At 53.9% G+C, this 19,784-nt stretch overlaps 8 protein-coding genes across 8 annotated transcripts; 5 read left to right on the top strand and 3 right to left on the bottom strand.

Annotated features, from left to right (window-relative positions):
* Positions 1-326: 326 nt before the first annotated feature.
* On the bottom strand, positions 327-2,392 carry AYL99_06193 (hypothetical protein; the record flags this gene model as incomplete). Its single annotated transcript, XM_018837703.1, has 2 exons — positions 327-1,737; positions 1,785-2,392. 2 exons carry the CDS (start codon positions 2,390-2,392, stop codon positions 327-329), a joined length of 2,019 nt encoding a protein of 672 aa, XP_018692263.1.
* Positions 2,393-2,949: 557 nt separating this feature from the next.
* Positions 2,950-4,050, bottom strand: AYL99_06192 (hypothetical protein; the record flags this gene model as incomplete). The annotated part of the gene is made up of 1 exon (XM_018837702.1): positions 2,950-4,050. One exon carries the CDS (start codon positions 4,048-4,050, stop codon positions 2,950-2,952), a length of 1,101 nt encoding a protein of 366 aa, XP_018692262.1.
* A 307-nt stretch (positions 4,051-4,357) lies between these two features.
* Positions 4,358-5,500, top strand: AYL99_06191 (hypothetical protein; the record flags this gene model as incomplete). The annotated part of the gene is made up of 3 exons (XM_018837701.1): positions 4,358-4,449; positions 4,506-4,622; positions 4,672-5,500. 3 exons carry the CDS (start codon positions 4,358-4,360, stop codon positions 5,498-5,500), a joined length of 1,038 nt encoding a protein of 345 aa, XP_018692261.1.
* A 732-nt stretch (positions 5,501-6,232) lies between these two features.
* AYL99_06190 (hypothetical protein) lies at positions 6,233-9,208 on the top strand (the record flags this gene model as incomplete). The annotated part of the gene is made up of 2 exons (XM_018837700.1): positions 6,233-6,268; positions 6,320-9,208. 2 exons carry the CDS (start codon positions 6,233-6,235, stop codon positions 9,206-9,208), a joined length of 2,925 nt encoding a protein of 974 aa, XP_018692260.1.
* A 962-nt stretch (positions 9,209-10,170) lies between these two features.
* On the top strand, positions 10,171-11,472 carry AYL99_06189 (hypothetical protein; the record flags this gene model as incomplete). Its single annotated transcript, XM_018837699.1, has 1 exon — positions 10,171-11,472. The coding sequence occupies one exon, from the start codon at positions 10,171-10,173 to the stop codon at positions 11,470-11,472; it is 1,302 nt and encodes a 433-aa protein (XP_018692259.1).
* A 1,347-nt stretch (positions 11,473-12,819) lies between these two features.
* AYL99_06188 (alpha,alpha-trehalose-phosphate synthase (UDP-forming)) lies at positions 12,820-14,608 on the top strand (the record flags this gene model as incomplete). The annotated part of the gene is made up of 4 exons (XM_018837698.1): positions 12,820-13,117; positions 13,208-13,951; positions 14,026-14,371; positions 14,470-14,608. The coding sequence occupies 4 exons, from the start codon at positions 12,820-12,822 to the stop codon at positions 14,606-14,608; spliced, it is 1,527 nt and encodes a 508-aa protein (XP_018692258.1).
* A 540-nt stretch (positions 14,609-15,148) lies between these two features.
* Positions 15,149-16,405, bottom strand: AYL99_06187 (hypothetical protein; the record flags this gene model as incomplete). Its single annotated transcript, XM_018837697.1, has 1 exon — positions 15,149-16,405. The coding sequence occupies one exon, from the start codon at positions 16,403-16,405 to the stop codon at positions 15,149-15,151; it is 1,257 nt and encodes a 418-aa protein (XP_018692257.1).
* Positions 16,406-18,026: 1,621 nt separating this feature from the next.
* AYL99_06186 (hypothetical protein) lies at positions 18,027-19,758 on the top strand (the record flags this gene model as incomplete). Its single annotated transcript, XM_018837696.1, has 4 exons — positions 18,027-18,329; positions 18,385-18,583; positions 18,638-19,590; positions 19,657-19,758. 4 exons carry the CDS (start codon positions 18,027-18,029, stop codon positions 19,756-19,758), a joined length of 1,557 nt encoding a protein of 518 aa, XP_018692256.1.
* Positions 19,759-19,784: the final 26 nt, after the last annotated feature.

The raw sequence follows: 19,784 nt of genomic DNA, 5'->3' as shown, positions 1-19,784 counted from the left end.
CCTTCGAGCTTCTTTTGCTTTTTCCTTGTGGCCTTGATCTCACCCTTTCAATCATTCTAACATTCACCAACAAGTTCTCCCTTTAACCGCGAGATATAATGTACATGAAGGATATGGTCAAGGATATCTCGAAGCCATGATGGAAGAAAACAGAGGAGAAAAGTCTCCCGGCGTGAAGGATCCTTTGAAACCCGGCGAAACCAGCTTCCTCCCTTTAGATGCGTGCGTTGCTCCATACTCCATAACCCGCTGTGAAAAAAGGGATCAAAAGGGTCAAAATATGAGTGATCAATAAAAGAAGAAATAGAGATTCCACAGGCCACAGATCAGCCAGACTGCGCGGGATAGAACATGCCAGCAGCGCCAGAAGAGTAGTAATAGGGAGCCTGGGACGGCATTCCATGGCCCAATGGTGGCATCATGTTTCCATTGGGAGCCATCGGGAATTGCTGCATTCCACCCTGGGCGTCAGGAGCGAACATTGTGGGATTGTTGTAGTAGTAAACCATACCGTTCGACTCGTGCGCCAGCATGCTGTTGTCCGGAGGTCCTGTTGCAGGCATGTAGCTCATCGGATGCGACTGCGAACCAGGGATGAAGCTGGGTGCCAGTGCTGGACCAGTCATCGGTACTCCAAACGAGCCTGTACCAGGAACGGGTGGATAGAAAATCGCCCCATTGCTGTAAGGCCCCCCAAAATACGGAGCGGCCCCCATGACAGGGTATGGCTGAAAGCCTGGCGCGAATACCGCTCCTTCCGGTATCTGCGAGAGAGGCGACACTCCAGCCATTCCAGGCATGGCCGGTTGACCGGGTTGAGCCGCAGTCTTGTCTTCCATATACAAGTTGGAGATCTGTGTAGGTACTTGTTGGTGGAAGGGTATTTCTTGCTGCTGCTGAGGAGCTTTGAAATGGAAAGCCGCCGGCGATTCGATATGTGCCACGGAGACTGTCTTCTGGGGCCGCGGTTGGTGCATAGGGATAGCGGCAGCGTGGCTCCCATACAGCGCAGGCGCCTGCATTGGTGGCGGTGCCGCAGTCATGGGAATTTGACCGTTCATTGTCGGCAGCCCACTTCTCGACAGAGACGGTGTCGGAGCACCAGACGGCATACGCACAACAGGCCGACTGTTATCATTATTGGTTGCTGCTGGGTGAGAAATGACCGAGCCTACGGGAGATCTGATATCTTCTCGCAATGTAGACGCCCCCATGGAGGATTTTCGGCTCATCGCAACACTTGGTGTATAGCCACCCCCATATATGCTTGGTCTGCGGCTTCCATGGAAGCTGCCTCTACCACGGCCGCGTGTATATCCCGGTTGATTAGGACGCAGGGCCCGCGGGATGAAGATGAACGACCGATCGACATGAGGGAAGACGTATCGTGGTGCTGCTCCGGGGATCGAGATGCGGACGGGCTTGTCCCTTCTCAGCGGAGGACGATGCTGTGGAAGCAAAACGTGGTGTTTCTTGACGACATTTGGTACCGTCATTTTGCCAGCCATGCCTGGAAATGATATTTGGACATTGACATTTCCCATGATAGACGTGAAAGAAAACGACCTATTTGGAGTCGTTGAAGGATCTTTACCTCTGTTCTGGCCCTTCTCCGTGTCGACCTGAGGAGGAATTGGCCTGGTTTCTTGCTGTGCCGACTGGGTCTTGTTCTCGTGCTGTTCGTGGAGATCATGCGCCCAAGGCTTGTCCATCGGTGTGTTGAAACCAAATCCTCGTCTACCCACGTTAGTCAAGGTATCAAATGTCTCATTCGTACCACTCACCCTGTGGTCATTGCAGGTCCATAGGCCCGACCCCGACCTCGTCCAAAAGGTCTTGTGTTTGGGCCACCGGAGGACGAGGTCCGATCGTCATGGAGGAAGAACCCGCCCCTGGTGGGCACCATTGCGGGATTGGCATCCCTCTCGCGGATGTACTCATGATGCTCCCTGCGAGCGCGTTGAAGTCCAGACTCCTGTCCTGAATCTATCAGACGAGCAGCACCGGCCGGCCTCGAAGCAGGCAAATTGTCAAATTGCAGTTGTTCCGTCTCTTGCGACTGCTGAGCTTGTTTCGACCCATGCAACATGGGCTGGGTATCAACCACATGCCCAGAAGTACTCTTAGACTTTGAGACATCTTCTCGAAGAATCACAGCGGCACAGTCTTCTTGAACCTGCGCTGTTGCACCTTTTGTAGTTTCCTGCACCGTGTCTCGCTCGTCCCCACTGGACTCACTTCCTTCAAACACCCCTTCCTCACCATTGGTGACCGCGGAACCCTCGCTCAGGGAATCATCCTCAAATTCGCCGAGGATGGATCCTTCTTCCTCTCCTTCATCTTGTCGCCGCCGTCTGCTCGCGAGCAGATTTTTCCGTCGGGGCGCGGGCATGTTCGTAGTGAACCCGAATCGGACCTGAAATTCTCGGAGTGGTGCGATTCGAGACGCGACGTAAATAGAGCTTAGGAAGAACGAGGATGAATCATTATCGATTGTCGAGCATGAAAGTCTCGACTAGGTGGAGGTAGGACGACGGGAGTTTGCTGGGCGAAGACCATTTATAAGACCTTGACACCCATCTCGAGGTTGCGCGGATGAAAAAAACAGTCGAAGGACCAAATAAAGCAAGTCAGACTTTGAAGTCTCTGGTGTCTCAGAGCAAGTGATAATGAAGTCAGTGCACGATCGAAAAGGCACAAGATGCCTTTGCTTTCACCAAAAAGTGTCTTTTGACTGGAGGCGACACCTGAAGCCGCCCGAGGCATAGCTACTAAACTCGATCAGGCCGCTGCCCCAGATTTTCGTCATGGCAAGAGCCAGCCTAGAAAGGAACCCCTAACTGCCTGGGGTCTAGCTCGCCTGGAAAGGCCCCCCGCCAGTTGGGCTCCAGTCACTCCATGTATCTCGTGCCCCGTTGATGATCGGATGATAGGTTATGTCCTCCATATCTATTCAAAGACTGTTCGCTGGCCCTTACTTTCGATGATTGCACCTGTCAATCTCTGTACTGTCCCCTCTGAATATTTCCCTTGAGCTTTGCTGGGCTTCGTCGTCTTGTGGTACGTGGGCTTGGTAATCTCTTCTTCGCCGTTCACCTCCATGATTCCCCTGTCCTCTCTCGTCTCCGCCTCTCCTGATGCCGTCTTTTTCGCCGTCTTTCCGAATCTTTTCTCATATCGAACCGCCTTGTCTTCAGCATACTCCATTCTCAGCTTGCGGCCGTGAAGTCTGTGCAGCAAGATTTTGCTCTTTGAAGACTTCGACTTCGCGGGCGAGTCTTCGACACCATCTCCTCGTTCAACCCATCCTCGCATAGCCTTTTCTGCAGATTCTAATTGTTCAAAATCGATCCACGCGAATCCTTTACACTTTCCTGAATCTTCAAACGTGGCCATGTGCGTATGGACGATCGGTCCACATACTCCAAAGTGCGATTCCAGATCCTCCACCGTGGTGGTGAAATCCAGGTTCCCAACAAAGATTCTCTTGCTTGGAGGCTGAGTATGCTTCTCGAGCAGGTCTTTTCTTCGTTCGGGTCTACCCTCAAAGTTCTTCGCATTTTTGACCAGCACCGGGCGGCCGCCCAGAAGAGACTCGCTTAGCTTGAGCGCCGTGTCGATGCATTCTTGGTCTGAGAAGTCAACATATGCAAAACCTTTGTTCTGCGGTCTGCCAAATTTCGGTGATGCCTGAGGCAAATGAGTCCTTGTTATCTGATCTCGGCGGATCACGTTCGTTGGATTAGAGGTCAGAAATTTTATGAGGTCGTCCTTTGTAGTGCCAAACGCGAGATTGCCAATCCAGATCCCGTACTCGGAGCGTGTTGTATCCTTGTGGGATGCATCTTGCGTTTCGGTTGACGGTATTGCCTTCTTTGCTTCTGAGGGCAGCGTGCTGCCCTCAGATACTTTTGCTTTCTTTGCTTTGCGAAGGGCTTTCTTAGACGGAGGTTCGGGTGCCTCCACGTCTATTTCGATCTCTGCCGCCTCTGCATTTCGTTTGCGGTTATTGGGCTGCAGTGTTTCTGTTTCTAGTTCCGTGCTGCTCATCCTGAGGGTCTGGCTTTGAAGTTTGCCGGGGTTGAATGTGGACCGGAAAATACATACAAACAATCGAGCATTAGAACGTAGAAATCAAAAATTCCTGGCGGGCTTTTTCTGTCCAGTCTCTCGTCGTGGAAGAGCTCCACAAATTTAGTATTACCCCGAAACGCGCTGGAACTTCTTCCCTCACGCCTGCACCCTTAATCCTTGACATTAGGGCCGCTTCACGAACGTGATTCTTTGATCCGGTGTCAATTGCAATTTTCACCACGCTGTCTCCAGAAACTGCTCGCCTGCACAGACTTAGAAAACCATGTCTTCGACGGAGCCGGCGGAAGACCATGTCATGGAGGAGCAAGCCACAGTATCGTCCGATCAACCTCCCTCGTCCAGGAAATCGTACAGGTATCTTCTACACCGAAAGATCGTCTTGAGTTGCATGTTCTGACTGTCCTGCGCAGACGCAAGTATCGCAAAATTATGGTCACATTTGAAGAGAAGATGAGAGAAGGCAACACCTTGTTCAAAGAAGAGCAGAGGATCATGGACATATCGCTGAGACTGGCCGAGCAGACCGAGTAAGCTAGACATTGCACAATGCTTTTCGTCCACTGACTCCCGAACCAGCCAGCTCCTTCAGCTGCTTGTTGAACTCAACTCTTGCCCTCAAGTGCCCCAAAGACTGCGTTACGATCTTCGACCGCCTGGTGAGAGCCATTCGAGTGACGAAACTGTGAAACCTTCTGTTTCTGAAGAAGACGGACATTTGGATCTAAGGAAGGCCAGAAGACAACTCCAGGCCGGAGAACTCACTCTATCTGGATACAGGGAAATCGAAGCCGCGCTCCTCAAAACCCAAGAATTTGCACCCGGCCGGTCGTACGCTTCACTGCTCTCAAGTGCGCCTGCGCCAAGTCAATCAGTTGATAAGTTGGATCCTAGCAATCCTGGGTCTTGCTTGTTGACGACGAAACAAGAAGAGCAATACCTACAAGGCCTAGATGCATTCCTCGACGGGGTAGCCACTAATCCCAGGCCCCATGTTGCCAACAGCCTGGGCAGTCGGAGTATGGAAAAGTCAACAGAGCGCGAACGAGAAACCCAACTGAGAAATCCGGTGTCCGTCTATAACTGGCTTCGAAGGCATCAGCCTCAGGTGTTTCTCCAGGACAATGAGCCCAGTACAGAAAAGACGCCTCGAGCCACCGGATCACGCAGTTCAGCGCGAAGGTCAGCAAACAAAGATGCTATTAAACAGGAGCAAGATTACTATGACGAAGACGGTTTTGCTCTGGACAATGGGTCATCGTCGAGGGGGAAGCGGAAAAGAGACGCTGATGGAGGCTATCGACCCAAAGGAGGCGCTTCCAGGAACGCGAAACGTAGGAAGGAAACGAAAGAGGAATCCAGCGGCCGAAGCAAACGGACGAAGAAGTTGTCAATGGACGCAAGATAGAAGGCTCACGATACAAGCACATGCGGACGGTCAGAGGCAGTCCAGACAGGCAGCCATCCCACAAATACATACACTCAGTCTGAAGGATTCCTTGAGTAGAAGAGCAATCCACGTTTTCCGTGTGGTGTTAGAGTTGGATGATTCTTCCGTCTCTCCTTTTCTTTTTCTGGTGCACGTGCTATTAGCAAAGAATTGATGGTGGACGGCTTGGGGAAGCCTTTGAGTCGTTGGTGACTGGCTGGGGATCTCCCCTCAAGCCGCACCGTGCCGGCAATGCGAAGTGATGATTGACGGTTTGAATTATGGTGCCTTAGTATTAGTTGGGTTATGCTGTGTTTATGTCAGATGTCTCCCGCTGCGCGGGCCACGCTCATCCCTGAAGAAATGCCGCTGATCTGTATTCTCGGCAACTTCCCTCGTTCAGCTCCGGAGACAACCAACTTTCCTCGTCGAGACTTCAGAAGCACGAAGTATTTGTACCTAGACTTCCGAGCAAGATAGCCACTGGCGAGACCACAACCGGCTGAGCCGCTTTTTCGTCCTTTGCAGAAATAAGGCCAGATCGACACGTTCCCCTGGCACCTGATTGCAACCGCAGTCCCGTGGGGGGAAAGTAGACAGACAGACAGACAGCACAAAGCAACTTTGACGATATTGCTAGCATATATACGATCATGATCTGAGCGGCCTGTCTTCACAGAGCTTACAGGGATCGGTCTTTGTCTTTTCCCCATGGCGGGCCTCGAGCAGATCGAGGTCCATTCCAGGGTGCGCCCCTCAGCCTCTACTTGTTGCATGGGTTTCTGATGACAGGGTTAGAACTACCTGGTGCGCTGGGTCAACGTCAAACAAGAGCATACGATCTCCTGGACCCTTCAGCCTCACAAGAAATCCATCAACCTCGGCCTGTTCAAGCATCCCGGACCGCTCTCCAACCTGCACTCCTCGTCCTCGACTTCTCTTGCGCCTCCTTCTCCCGTCAATGCGCCAGTCGACGAAGATAAAGACAAATCAGAGACTCAGTCCACGGCCATCGAGAAGCTGACGAGCATTGGTCTGAAGGTGGTTCGGTGGATAGGCAAATGCGAAGCCGACAAAGTCACACAAGGAAAACACGATGTGCGCTTCGGGGAGGGAGGAAACTATGCATTGGTTTTCGACAATACCTTCTCCAAGAACATCTCGAAGACGGCGACGATCTTCCTCCTCACCTATCCTACCGCGTGCCAACCGCAGATTCAGTTTGGCGCGCAACTGTACCACCCACAGTCAATGGCCTCGGCAATGGCCATAGCCAACACTTCATCCCAGCTGTTCAAGAGAAGTCCGAAGCTCAAGGCAAGGGATAAAGAATCCGTCGACTCACTGAGACAAATCTCCATTAGCCAGTCTGTTGGGGGCAGTATTGATCCCGTTGCCGAAGAGACGAAACTTGCGGAGGACACTACTTCAATCCATACTGGTGTGTTGCAAAAGCTGAGGCGCAAAAAGCACCAAGGGTATGCGCGGAGGTTTTTCTGCCTGGACTATACCTCCTCAACTCTGTCGTACTATCGCGACCGCAACTCCTCGGCACTAAGAGGTGCCATTCCACTCTCTTTAGCTGCCATTGCCGCCAACAGCAAAACCCGGGAGATCTCCATCGATTCTGGGGCCGAACTCTGGCATCTGAAGGCCAACAACGATGCAGATTTTGAATCATGGAAGCATGCTTTGGAGACTGCGACCCGGCTCATGTTAGAGGCGAAGACGCCGTCCGACAACCTGCACCTTGACACCGGTGACCCCATCGACGGCGAAAAGTCCGCCTTCGAAGAGCAGGAATGGGCGAGGCTGGAGACTCTGCTCAGCAGGATTTCAGGTACACGAGACGCCGTGCGCCGACTGTGTCTAGATACGTTGGCGCAGCCGGCGCCACTGCCTTCCCCGAAGCTCGGAGCAGCTTCTGCCAGCACCACGCCCACCGAGGGACTCAACGGAGACGATTACTTCAAGCAGGACGAGAGACGACCTTTTTGGAAACGCAAGGTCAGTATGACTAACAGTCAAGCCAACATCTTCAAGCGCAGTGTTTCTGCCCAGCTCGCGGTGCCGCTGCCGGGTGTCGAGCCAATCTTGCGCAATGGGACGCCGCCTCCTCTTTCAGCACCTTCTACGTCACGGCCCGTGATTCACCACGAAGAAAGCATGTATGACCATTGCCGAGCGTTGCTGCACGATCTTGACTCGGTCGTCAGCGAGTTTTCGCTCTTAATCAACGAAAGCAAGGTTCGGCGTACGACCCCTCCCAAGTCTGCGGTGTCACGGCTGAGCCTCCAGACGGTCGACTCGCAGGAGTATTTTGACGCAGAAGACCACCGGCATGTGCTTGACATCCACAGCGATACCGACCATGAAGCTGAAACGGCCGAGGAAGACAATGGTTCAGCCACCAGCAGCGACGTTGGGGAAGACTCGATTCGCGGGATGAGGCGCCGATCAGGGAGCGTGTCTTCATATCTTCCTCCTCGAGCGAAATCATTGGCCCCACTGCCGCTAGATCCCGTTCGCCGACGGGACACGATAGCCGCGCCGACGGTCATGCCGCCGAGCCTTATAGGATTTCTTCGGAAGAACGTGGGCAAAGACCTCTCGACGATCTCGATGCCCGTGTCGGCCAACGAGCCCTTGTCGCTCCTCCAGCGTGCCGCGGAGCAATTCGAATACTCGCAGCTGCTGGATAACGCGGTCAAATCCAACGACACCTTCGAGCGGCTGATGTATGTGGCGGCATTTGCCATCTCGTCACTATCGAACACGCGAGTTAAGGAACGATCGATCCGCAAACCATTCAATCCCATGCTTGGGGAAACGTATGAGCTGGTACGCGAGGATCGGGGTTTCCGCTTCATCTCGGAGAAGGTGTCGCATCGTCCCGTGCAGCTAGCATTACACGCCGAGTCTGAGCATTGGACATTCACACAATCCCCTCTGCCGTCGCAAAAGTTCTGGGGCAAGTCGTCTGAGATCATCAACGAAGGCAAGGCACGACTGGTCCTGCACAGTACGGGAGAAGCATTCAGTTGGTCGGCGGCTACGTGCTTCCTGCGCAACATCATCGCGGGGGAGAAATACGTGGAACCTACGGGGACCATGACTATCTACAACGAGTCGGCGGGTCACAAGGCGGTCGTCTCGTTCAAGGCCAAGGGCATGTTCTCGGGTCGCAGCGAAGAAGTCGAAGTGCAAACCATCGACGCCCAGGGCCAAGAACTGTCGATCGGCCTAAGCGGGACGTGGACCAATTCCTTACAATTGAAAGAGCCGGGCAAACTGGGCCAGCGGCCCACCATCTGGTCAGTCGGTCCGTTGGTGGAGAATGCGCCCAAGCATTATGGCATGACCCTCTTTGCGGCGCAGCTGAATGAAATGACCACCGTGGAGCGGGGGAAGGTGGCGCCGACGGACAGCCGTCTCCGGCCGGACCAAATGGCACTGGAGAACGGAGACCACGACACGGCAGAACACTTGAAGAATCAGCTGGAGGAAGCACAACGGGCACGACGAAGGGAAATGGAAGAGAGGGGCGAGGAGTGGAAGCCACGATGGTTCTCTAGGGTAGAACTCGGCGACGAGGTGGTGTGGAGGCTGAGGACGGGCAAAGAAGGATACTGGGAAGAGCGAGGCCGTGGAGAGTGGACGGGGGTGGTGCCGGTGCTACAGGTATAGACCAGACCAGCTATAGAGAGGAGTGGTTTACGGGATGTGCAGTATGAGGTATGCAGTATGCAATATGAGGAATGAGGTGTGAGGCAATCCTCCCTGGAGACCTTCAAGGCTGTATCTATCTATAGTTGTTACCGTCCCGGAGCATGCAACGCTCAGTGCCAGAGCAAAAGGAGGAGGTTGGGATATTATTGTTGATTTCGTGCGAATCCCGACCCAATGACAGCGTGTGCCGCCCCACGTTCTCCATCGACGGGTGTAAATAGCGCCAGTGCATCCAGTAGGACGGCGAACTGCGTAGGAGGAAATACGAGGCAGAGGCAGAGGCAGAAGTGGATGATGCTTATTTCAAGGTTTTCTGTTCTTTTCCCTTGATGTCACTGTAGCACAAGAAAGAGTTTCTTCTACTCATTACCTGAGATTGCCGCCACCAGCCAACGATTACACACTATGGCCTCTTCATCCCGATCCCGTTTCCCTGTTTTCCTTTTGCATCCTTTCCGCCTCGACCCGCAACTCCCTCACCTCAAACTCCCCTTCCCCAGACTCCCAACCCCCTTCACATCCTTATCTTTGGCAAACCCCTCCGGAATCAACTCGTTGGGCCCTATCTTATCACCCACTATCGCCCCGTTATTCCCTGTGCATTTCTATTCTTTTGGGGTCATCCAATCATCCATAAGTACCCGCCCCGGTCTCTTGAGCCTCACACCATCACCCTCCCCCCCCATCGCCTGGACACCCGCAACCCTATTACGATCCGGTCCTGGAACTTTCCTTTCTCTCGTGTCGCACAATTGGTCACGGCATCAATAGCCATTTTCTCTCTCGCATTTTCCTCCGAGTCAAAATGAACCTCGTCCAGACCTCTGTGCCGCCCTCGCTCGAGCCTTGATGACCATCCGTCCACCCTACAGTGTCGCTACAGCCAATCCAAAGCTCGAACAAGCAGGATAGAGGGGACCATGGCAATTGCTCAACGACCCTCTCCGTTGAATCGGACCACGAGCACGCCTCCCACCACTCCAAACACTCCATCGAACACCGAATCCAAGCTGCAACACACGTATGCGAACAGCTCGATCCTGACTCCGCCCACTTCCCCACGTCAAAGTCGGTCCTCCTCCAACATCTCAGAACTTGCGACGCCGATTTCTGCGCCTGTGACCCCATCTCCTGCGGGTTCGACGTGGAAATCGAAGGAAGCTAGGTTGGATCCCATCAAAACCGATGCCGTCGGCCAGAGTATATCGCCCGAGACAAGTGTGCCGGAATGTCCTTTCGATGTTGAGATCCTCAAGGACGAATGTGGTCGAGACGCCGTCTTCGGGACCGGCGCCTGGAGCACGGTCTTCAAAGCCACCACCCACCCCAAACCAAGAACTGTCTCGGGTTCCTTGACGCCGCCGCTCTCCCCAGCATTTGCCACTCCGGTTCTGGTAGCTGTCAAAAAACCCGCCCGCCGAGACGCCGTTTCAATCCTGAAGAGCGAAGCCAACGTTCTCACCTACCTCCATACCATCCCCAACAGCGACAGCTATGTGGTGCCTTTCTACGGCACCGTCGACCACACCTCGCTCGTTCTCGAGGCCATTCCATTCAGTCTCGGAGACCATATCCGACAATGTGCTGCTGTCGCCGCCCAAAACGTGTCGACGTGGACCATGACAGACCCGGTGCTCGGCAGCAGTGCAAAATGGTTTCATCTAGCACGGCAACTCATTTCAGCCCTTGTGTGGCTCCACAATGATGCACGAGTCGTCCACGGCGACATCAAACCCGGCAATATCCTCCTGACCCGTGTCCAAGGATCAGGGACCGACATTTCCTTTCAGCCTATTTTCGCCGACTTTTCGTCTGCCCAACGGCTGGATACCGAGGACACCACCACAAATACGCTTTCGGCCATCACGAGAGAATATACTGCCCCCGAGCTTCTCAACTCCAAAGTCCTTCGTGATCCCACGTCGACGGCCACACCAGCGTCGGACGTCTTCTCCATGGCAATCACTTTACTGGTTGCGGCCACAGGGCAGATGCTGGTGTACCCCGGCTCCGTATTCCAGCGGCAGGCAATGGCTACCCAAGGCTGGATGGTGTTGAACTACGCCAGGAATTCCGAACAAGGGTCAAGAGTACCCAGATTCGGTCTCGTCGAGAGAGTCTTGGAAAGGGCGGTCCTGAAGGCCGACTTGGGACGAGTAAGCGCGCAAGAATGGCTGGGGATTGTCGAAACCATTGCCCAAGGGGATCCGGTGAAGCTATGAGCTCTGACTTTGAGGTAGGTCGAAAAGATGAGCGGGAATACGAGTTCCAAGCCGAACTCTGGCTTGGCAAGGCTCGTCCCGGGGAAATGGTGACATGGTTATTTGAAGGTTCAACTCACCCTCACCTGGGAGTTGTGAGTGGGTTCCCCTTTGGTTTTTGTTGGCGCAGACGATCTGTTTTAACTAGGACATGGCATGATGCCAAAAATGTATCAGGGATGATGTGGAGAAAATGGTCAGCGTCGGCCGTGTGCAACAAACCCAAGGATATGTGTCTGGACGGAGGGAGAGGTTGTCTGTATTGGATTGTTGTATTTCCACAGAGCGCATGGGGAATGGATGTGGATGGACGGGAGAAATTTCCACCGGCATTGTACTCTACTGATGTATCTGTCTGTCATCTACATACAACTACTGAGATATGGGTGTCCGTTGTAATTTGTAACGGAGCCACTGCTTATTTGACTATATATGCGCATGTGAGCAATGCACGTGGCTTGCCAAGCTGCCAAGCTGCCAAGCTGCGACGCCCCGCGGATGACCTCATCGACCCCGGCAAACTCTGCCCGCTGGGAACGTCTACGTACAAGTTACTCCATCCATCACTTTTGTAAGGACAATTGGGCCGCAGTGGATGGATCATCATCTTTCCTCCTCCGGCCACTCTCCCTTGTATTCGCCTGCACAGTGAAAAGGAAAAGATATCCAGGCGAGGATGTTCTCCCTTTTCAAGCTCCATTTTTACCCACCTCTGGCCGAGCGACAAGCGACATCAAAATATGCTTACACAAATCTCCTCGACAGTTGCGGTGGTTTGTTCCCTTTTCACTGAACCTCGCCACATCACCCATGCGATGGGAAATGCAAGCGTCCATAACAGGCGTCCTTACAGACGAACAGCCAGTGCCACACCCAGCGACCGTTGGATGGCATGACATGCAGGATGCACGCAGATCTTTTGCCCCTGGAGCCACAGAACAGCCTTCCACCCCGTGTCCGGCTTTCTATGCCGTTCAATTGGCCTGGCGCTTACGTTCCAACAACTGCCCACAACTGCACTCGGCTGCTTGTAGGTATTTTCTCGTCATCCTCGATGGAGACACAACCCATCCGGCCATTTCTGCTTCTTTAATTCTGACATCACTGCTCACCGGGTCCACTACGCTGGGGTTGTCATAGTATCAGGTTAAAAGTGTGATGCATATGCAAATGCCTATTGTCCCTTTCAGTCAACAAGCCCCCCACCCCCAGCGAACGGAGTCCTATATAATGCTCGTCGTGCTGTCTTTCTGCTCTGGATCTCTATCGTAAAATTCTTGAGAATATTCTCGTCAAGGCGTCGGTATCATGGACGACATCATCCCGGGTTTCGAAGGCCGTGTTCTGGTCGTGGCCAACCGTGTGCCCATCTCCATAAAGACCACTCCAGAAGACGACTTCGAGTACAGCATGTCCTCCGGGGGTCTCGTGTCCGGGCTGAAGGCGTTGTCCAAGGCGATTGACTTCAAGTGGTTCGGCTGGCCGGGCATCGATGTACACCGCAACGACAAGGACAAAGTACGTCGCCACCTGCAAGACAACTTTAACGCCGTTCCCATATTCCTGCCAGATAAGCTAGCCGAAATGCATTACAACGGCTTCTCAAGTACGTTGTTCCGTTATCGTCACCATCCCTGTTCTCTTCGTCTGCATCACCCTCACCCTTGTGCTGTTATCCCTGACTAGAGAATGCCAGACTCAATATTGTGGCCGCTGTTACATGGAATGCCAGAAAAGGCTGGCTCGGATGAGAGGTGGTCACAAGCATACCAAGAAGTCAACGAGGTCTTTGCCGACAACATCCTTCCCTACGTGGAGGACAACGACATTATCTGGGTCCACGACTACCACCTCCTGCTCCTCCCGGGCATCCTGCGTGAGCGGCTGCAAAAGAAGAAGAATCTCAAGATCGGATTTTTCTTGCACACTCCCTTCCCCACCGAAGACTATTTTACTATTCTGCCGTTTCGGGAGGAGATTTGCAGGAGTTTGCTCCTCTGTGACGTGGTGGGTTTTCATACGAACGAGTACGCCAAAGGCTTTCTGGAGAGCGCCCGCATCGTGCTCGAGGGGGTGTCGAAGTCTCCGAGTGACCTACATTGGAAAGGACGGAAGGTAATCGTCCATGGCTTTCCCCTTGGCATTGAAGCGGACGAGTGGAAACAGAATTTGGAGGCAGACGCCGTCAAACAGGCAGTGGCGGAGCTGCGTGATAAGTTTGGCGAGCAGAAGATCATTCTCGGAGTCGACAGACTCGACTATATCAAGGGCATCCCGCAGAAATTGCGTGCCTTTGATCGTTTTCTGACCGACCACCCTGAGTGGGTGGGAAAGGCGGTCATGGTTCAATTGGCCATTCCCACACGAGGGGAAGTGGACACGTACCGAAAGCTGCGGGAGGAGGTCGAGCAACTTGTCGGACGCATCAATGGCAAACACGGTAGGGTCCCGCGCCTGGAATACCTCCCAGTTGTTATCCTCCTGGTAGATACTAACGGTGGGGAAAATATACAGCAACATTCGGACACACGCCGATCCAGTACATGTACCGGTCCGTGGAGCCGGAGCAGCTTTGCGCCCTGTACGCAGTGTCGGACGTGTGCATCATCTCCTCCGTAAGAGACGGCTTGAACCTGGTAAGCTACGAATACGCGGCGTGTCAGGAAGAGCGCAAGGGCGTCCTGATGATGTCGACGTACGCGGGGGCGATCAAGACGCTGCCGTCGGATTCGGTCATCCTCCTCAACCCCTGGGACACGCCCCGTTTTGCCGAGCGCATCAACCAGGCCGTGAATATGGGCATGGACGAGCGGGCGCAGCGGCACAGACAGATGATGCAGGTAGTGGATACGTGGACGAGGTGAGTGTATATCTCGGGAGGCGCTACTGAAGCGTGTTTGAGATCCCTCCCAATAAGCCCGCGGCTGACTGAATATATGTGTGTGTGTGTCTGCACAGCGTCAAATGGGGCAAAGCCTTCCTCCAGACCATGATGACCATGGACATGCCGCACGACCCCGAGATGCCCGACCACGACCCGGTGGAGCAGTGGACGTCAGACGTCCCGGACTCGGAGACGGGCAAGATTCAACCCTAGCGAGGCTAGTCAGAGGTGTGTGTGTGTGTGTGGGCATATATATATGTTGCAGTATAGGCATTTCCTGTTTTGTTTGTTTCTTTTCCTTACATTCATTCACATTATTGCATTAGTTACTCGTAATGTAAAGTATATATATACCAGACCCAGACCCAGATCCCGACCCCGGCCTTGTAACATCTGACTGGCTACAGTATAGCCAGCTGTACATAATCGGCAACTCGTCGTCACGATCAGGGAATGTCTCTCTCTCTCTCTCTCCCCCTGACTATACTCATCATTATCGGTCATTGTCGCTCAAGCACCACGCGTATCTAAGTCTCTGATGTGGTCTGATCCGGTCCAGTCCGGTCTGGTCGCCGTATATCCAACCCAAGCCCTGTGGGTAGGTCCGGTCTCCAATCCCTCCCTACCACACCACCACTTCTCTCTCCCATCTTTATAGCTCCCTAGAAGGAAGAGCAGGTAGACCCTCATCTTTACTCCTCATCCACCTGATCTCATCATGACCCGCGAACCTCCTAAACAAGATCACCATCATCACGAAACACTGAAATCCCGCCTCTCCACCGCGCCGCCCATGCTCTCGCAGAACTCGCCTAACATCCTCCCCCACTCGGCCATCCGCTCCTCCATGTACGCGCTCTCCTTCTTGTTCTTCTTGGACAACATGCCCTTCTGGCATTCCCAGTCCCAGTACTCGCACATCTCCTTGCCGTCGCCGCTGGTGTACGGCCGGATTTCGTGGACGCGCTGCGTGTGCAGCAGGAACCGCGGGTAGCTCTTCGGCGGGTTGTAGGAGCTGGTGCTGGTCCACACGAGTCGGTAGACGCCGGAGACCGAGGTCGTGTGCGTCTGCGTGCGCATGAGCGCCTCCCGTCCCGGGTCGTCCTGGGGGTCGTCCGGGCGGGAGACTTCGGTGACGACGACGCCCTGTTCTCTCATCTCTTTGCTGTGGGGCAGCTTCATTCGCATGTGCAGGATCATCCGGGTGCCGAGCTGGATCCGCACGGAGGGCTCGCCGTACAGGGCGTTGATGTGAAGCTGTCTCCTGTGCTGGGAGTTGGTGGCGGATTTGCGCCTCGAAGCTTTGGCTGCGAGGGCGGTCGACTGGGTGTTGGCGGGCGCAGGCATGAGAAGAGAAGCATTCCCAGGAGACTCGAGCAGGACGGAATTGGCGTTTGCAATTTTGTCTGTGGACGGAGGAGGTGATTGGCCCCCTGGAGAGAGGGACGCCCTACGTGCTTCGGTCGCCGCTTGGTACTTTTGAGCTGCGGACAATGCGGCCGTGCCGTTGGTGTTTGCGGTTGAATTTGACCGTGAGGGCCCATCCACGCTGGTCTGTGAGACTCCCGAGAGTCTGCTGGCATTGCTGGCTAGCCTTTGCCTTGTCACGGGCGGTGGACTACTCGGCCGCTCAATGCTGCGTGAGCGTCTGGCACCTCCATTGCCTGCACTCAAACCAGCACCGCTTCCTCTCCTGTACGCTGCAGAGTGCTCGACCCCTGGCCCGGGCATAATTGCTCCATCGGTGATGTCGGAATCAAAATTCACCGCGATGGAAGTATTTCTCACCAACTCCTCGATCTCGGCGAGCGTGGCGTCGTCTTCGTCGTCCGGTTGGAACGTGATCGTGACACGGGGGATCCAGCGATTCCAATCTTTCCAGGTCTCGGTGTTGCGCAGGGTGCGGAAGACCAGACTCGCAGGGGCGTTGATGCGTGTACAGGCTGAGACGTAGAATGTGGCGGTGGATTGAGGTATGTCGGGGGTTGAGAAGTCTGTTTTGGTGGCCATTCTGCTAAATGAGGCTCAGACCTAGCTGACGTTCTGGAAGGATTGTACTAAGTACAGCAGGCTGCTCTGATATGGTGTCCGGTGTTTGACCTCCGGGGTATAATCACCCGGTTTGTGGATTGCTGGCTTGTACTCGCAAACGATGCACAGAGTCTTCACGACATAAACTTTGTATATATAGTCGGGTCGCCGATGCAGCAGCAGCAGCAGCAGGTACAAAATGGGGAACTGTGGTTAACACACTGCTCCCTGTGCCTAATTCTCAAAAATAAAGGAGGCTCAATGGTAGTTGTCCGTATGTGTCAGAAGAGGCCACAGCTTCACCTGTTTTCTCGCGACAAGACTAAAAGTAGTACGGATGTAGGATTCGTGAGTCAGATCGGCCACATGACTTTTCAAATCCCGACTTGGTAAGTTTGCGACCGAGGGCGATGGTAATAGCGGTCGTATACCTCGCCACTTACAGACGCAAATCTCAGGTCGAGATTTTTGAACGAGTTTGCGGTGATAGATGGGACGAGTGATAAGATAGTCAGTTGTGCCGAAGTGGTGCGTATTGGGATGCGACGTGCAAGCTCAAGGACTACACCTCCACCCATGGAAAAAAAAATCTGATGGAGAGACGATGATGTAGTGTGGAGGAAAATGGAGGAAAATGTGGGGGACAGAAACGCCGACGAGGTGGACGGCCAAAAGCGGCAAGTGCTGGCGAGGTCACGTGTCTCTACGCACAATTCTTTTTGGGCATCGAAAGGGCGCAGTTGACGTGGACCGGTGACAAGAGAGCACAAACACTCCCATCGATCTTTTGCTGAATACGGTCACACTGAACAACACCTTGTCCTTTGGAGTCAGCGAAAGACTGACATTGGTGGATTACTTTGCCGGGATGAGGCCCAGAGAAAGAGAAGTGCATGGAGATGAGACACGGGCAAAGCACCGAGCTAACCACTGGAGCTTTTGTAGGGCTTCTTCCCTCTGATGTCGGCCCGACACCTGGCAACCCCCGGACCCATCTTTCGTGCCTACATGCCTCATGCCTCTTACTCCGTGCACCCCATATTGCATACTCGCCACACTTCAGACAAATGGGCGGGACGGCCCTAGCCAGAGACGGCTGGACCCATCGAGGCCGTGTCCTTCCCAATACCTACGTCCTGCTTCCTCCAATGCTGTGCAATAACCATTTCTCGCACACATCGTGGCAATGGGAGTGCGAAAGGCCATATCCTCCCTATCTCAAGCCACTGACGAATGGATGGTCGATGGCTGTGTTTTTCCAGAATTCCGCCACCATTATTCGAGGATTGTGTCCTGCATTTTCGACACTGGGTATATCATTGGGTGTCGCTAGGAGCCTATCGGACCACCCCTCGGCTCGAGGCACACTGCCCTCAGCATGTGAGGCCCTCCTGGTCAGTCCCCAAGCGCGGCTGTGATGTAAGTAAGTAGTGCCTGCGCCCGATGAGGCCGTTAGAGGAATCGTTCGCCATCAACCTTCCACTTCTCCTCCCTGCCCAGTCACACTCGAAAGAAGAGATGCAATCAGAAGTACAGCATAGCGTCCTTTCTGCCCAAGCCTGCTTCATGACCAAATCCCTTGCGACGGCCAGGCTGTCTCATGTCTTCTGAATCCGAAGCCCCATTCGACACGTGGTCCAGTCTCATCGCGGATTTGAAAGAAACAGCACTGGGCGACCAGCAGACACCCACACCGTGTTCCAGTGAGGAAGAGTTCAGGACCAATTTCGAGACGCTTTGTAACAGCCACTATGAACCCAACGCTCAGCGACTCCTTCACCTCTTTTCTCGCCAACATGGGACCATTACACGCTTTATCAACAGCATAGACGAAGCCCAAAATCTCCAGCCGCCAGACACTCTGAGTGATTTGTTCTGGCAACTTGCTTTTGTCACCATCCAGGTCGGGTTCTGCAGGACGCTATTCTGCCCTGTGCAGCCATGGCTAATCTTCCCAGGCTGCCCTGGACGCCGGGTTGTCCCTCAAAGACTTCTTCGACAAGCTGAACCTGCTCAACCAAGCCCTCAAACCATTCGGACCGCAGCTACCGCAATTTCCTACCCGTCCTCGTGTACAAGAACCTCTTCAGGCCGTGTTCAGGCAATACATTGAGTGCTACAGCGTCATGCTCAGTCACTTCGCTTCACACCCCCCTGGTGAGCCTCACTGCACACCCGGAATTTGAAGAGGTCCCGGACTGACAACGATAGGGCTTACCTTCGAAACCTTTCATTCTCAGGTCGAGACTGCAGCGGAGCTTTTTGAAACGTCACTGGAAGAATGGAGAGAGATCGTGAGACAGATTGGAGAGGAAGAAGGAACGGGGTCTTTGCCTCAATTGGCACACCAGGGCCACGACCTCCTGCCTCCTGGGTTGACCACAAGCGCACGGTTTCAGTGGCTTGAACCGTTGGGCATGGGCACCCATGGCCAAGTCTCCAAGGTCCGCGAGGTGTCGACGAACAGCATCTATGCTCAGAAAACCATCAGGGTCGAAAACAACCATCGCGCCAGGAACATTCTTGAACAGCAGGTCAAGAACGAGGTCGCCATCATGCACAAGCTGCGTCACAATCACATCGCCCCGGTGCTTTTCTACGTGAGGGACGAAACCACCTTTTCCATCATCATGCTGCCCGTCGGCGACTACGACCTGCGACATTTCTTGGAGGTGAATTGTGCTGGCTTTCCCCGGACCGAGACCGGGCACCTCGACCAATGGTTTGGTTGCCTGACCTCGGCTTTGACGTTTGCACATCTGCAACGAGTCAAACATGAGGACATCAAACCTTCCAATATCCTCATCCGGGATTATCAGCCCTACCTGGCCGATTTCGGGAGTGCGAAAGACATCTCCCAGATGGAGGGCAGCACCTCGACAGATGAATATATTGCTGGCACCCCAGTGTACTGGCCGCCGGAGCCACGACAGGAGCGAGGACGGGCGGCCGACGTCTTTGCGCTGGGATGTGTTTTCAGCGAAATGCTCACGGTGAGGCAGAACAAAACGCTGCAAGAGTACCGTGATGCACGCTATCTCCCTCATGTCGACAATGGATATGCTTTTCGGACGAACCTCGCGGCAGTTCGTACCTGGCTTGAGGAGCTGCCGAAGGAGGTTGGGCCTCCCGAAGTCCGGGCTCTTTTGCTGGAGCAGACGCTGGTATGTTGTTTTCTTGCACAGAGCACCATGACCAAATCGCTGACTTGAGTTGCGGGACACTGTTAGAGCATGTTGGCCTCAGAACCTTTACAGAGACCGGAGGCACGTGTGGTCAAGAAAAACTTCCGGAAGGAGGGAGATGCATTGTTCTGCATTAGCTGTACATGATCGCAGGAGCATACGGGGGTGTTTTT

Source organism: Fonsecaea erecta (assembly GCF_001651985.1).
Source record: "Fonsecaea erecta strain CBS 125763 chromosome Unknown Scaff5, whole genome shotgun sequence".
Classification (NCBI taxonomy): domain Eukaryota; kingdom Fungi; phylum Ascomycota; class Eurotiomycetes; order Chaetothyriales; family Herpotrichiellaceae; genus Fonsecaea; species Fonsecaea erecta.
This window is presented reverse-complemented; position numbering and strand designations above follow the sequence as displayed.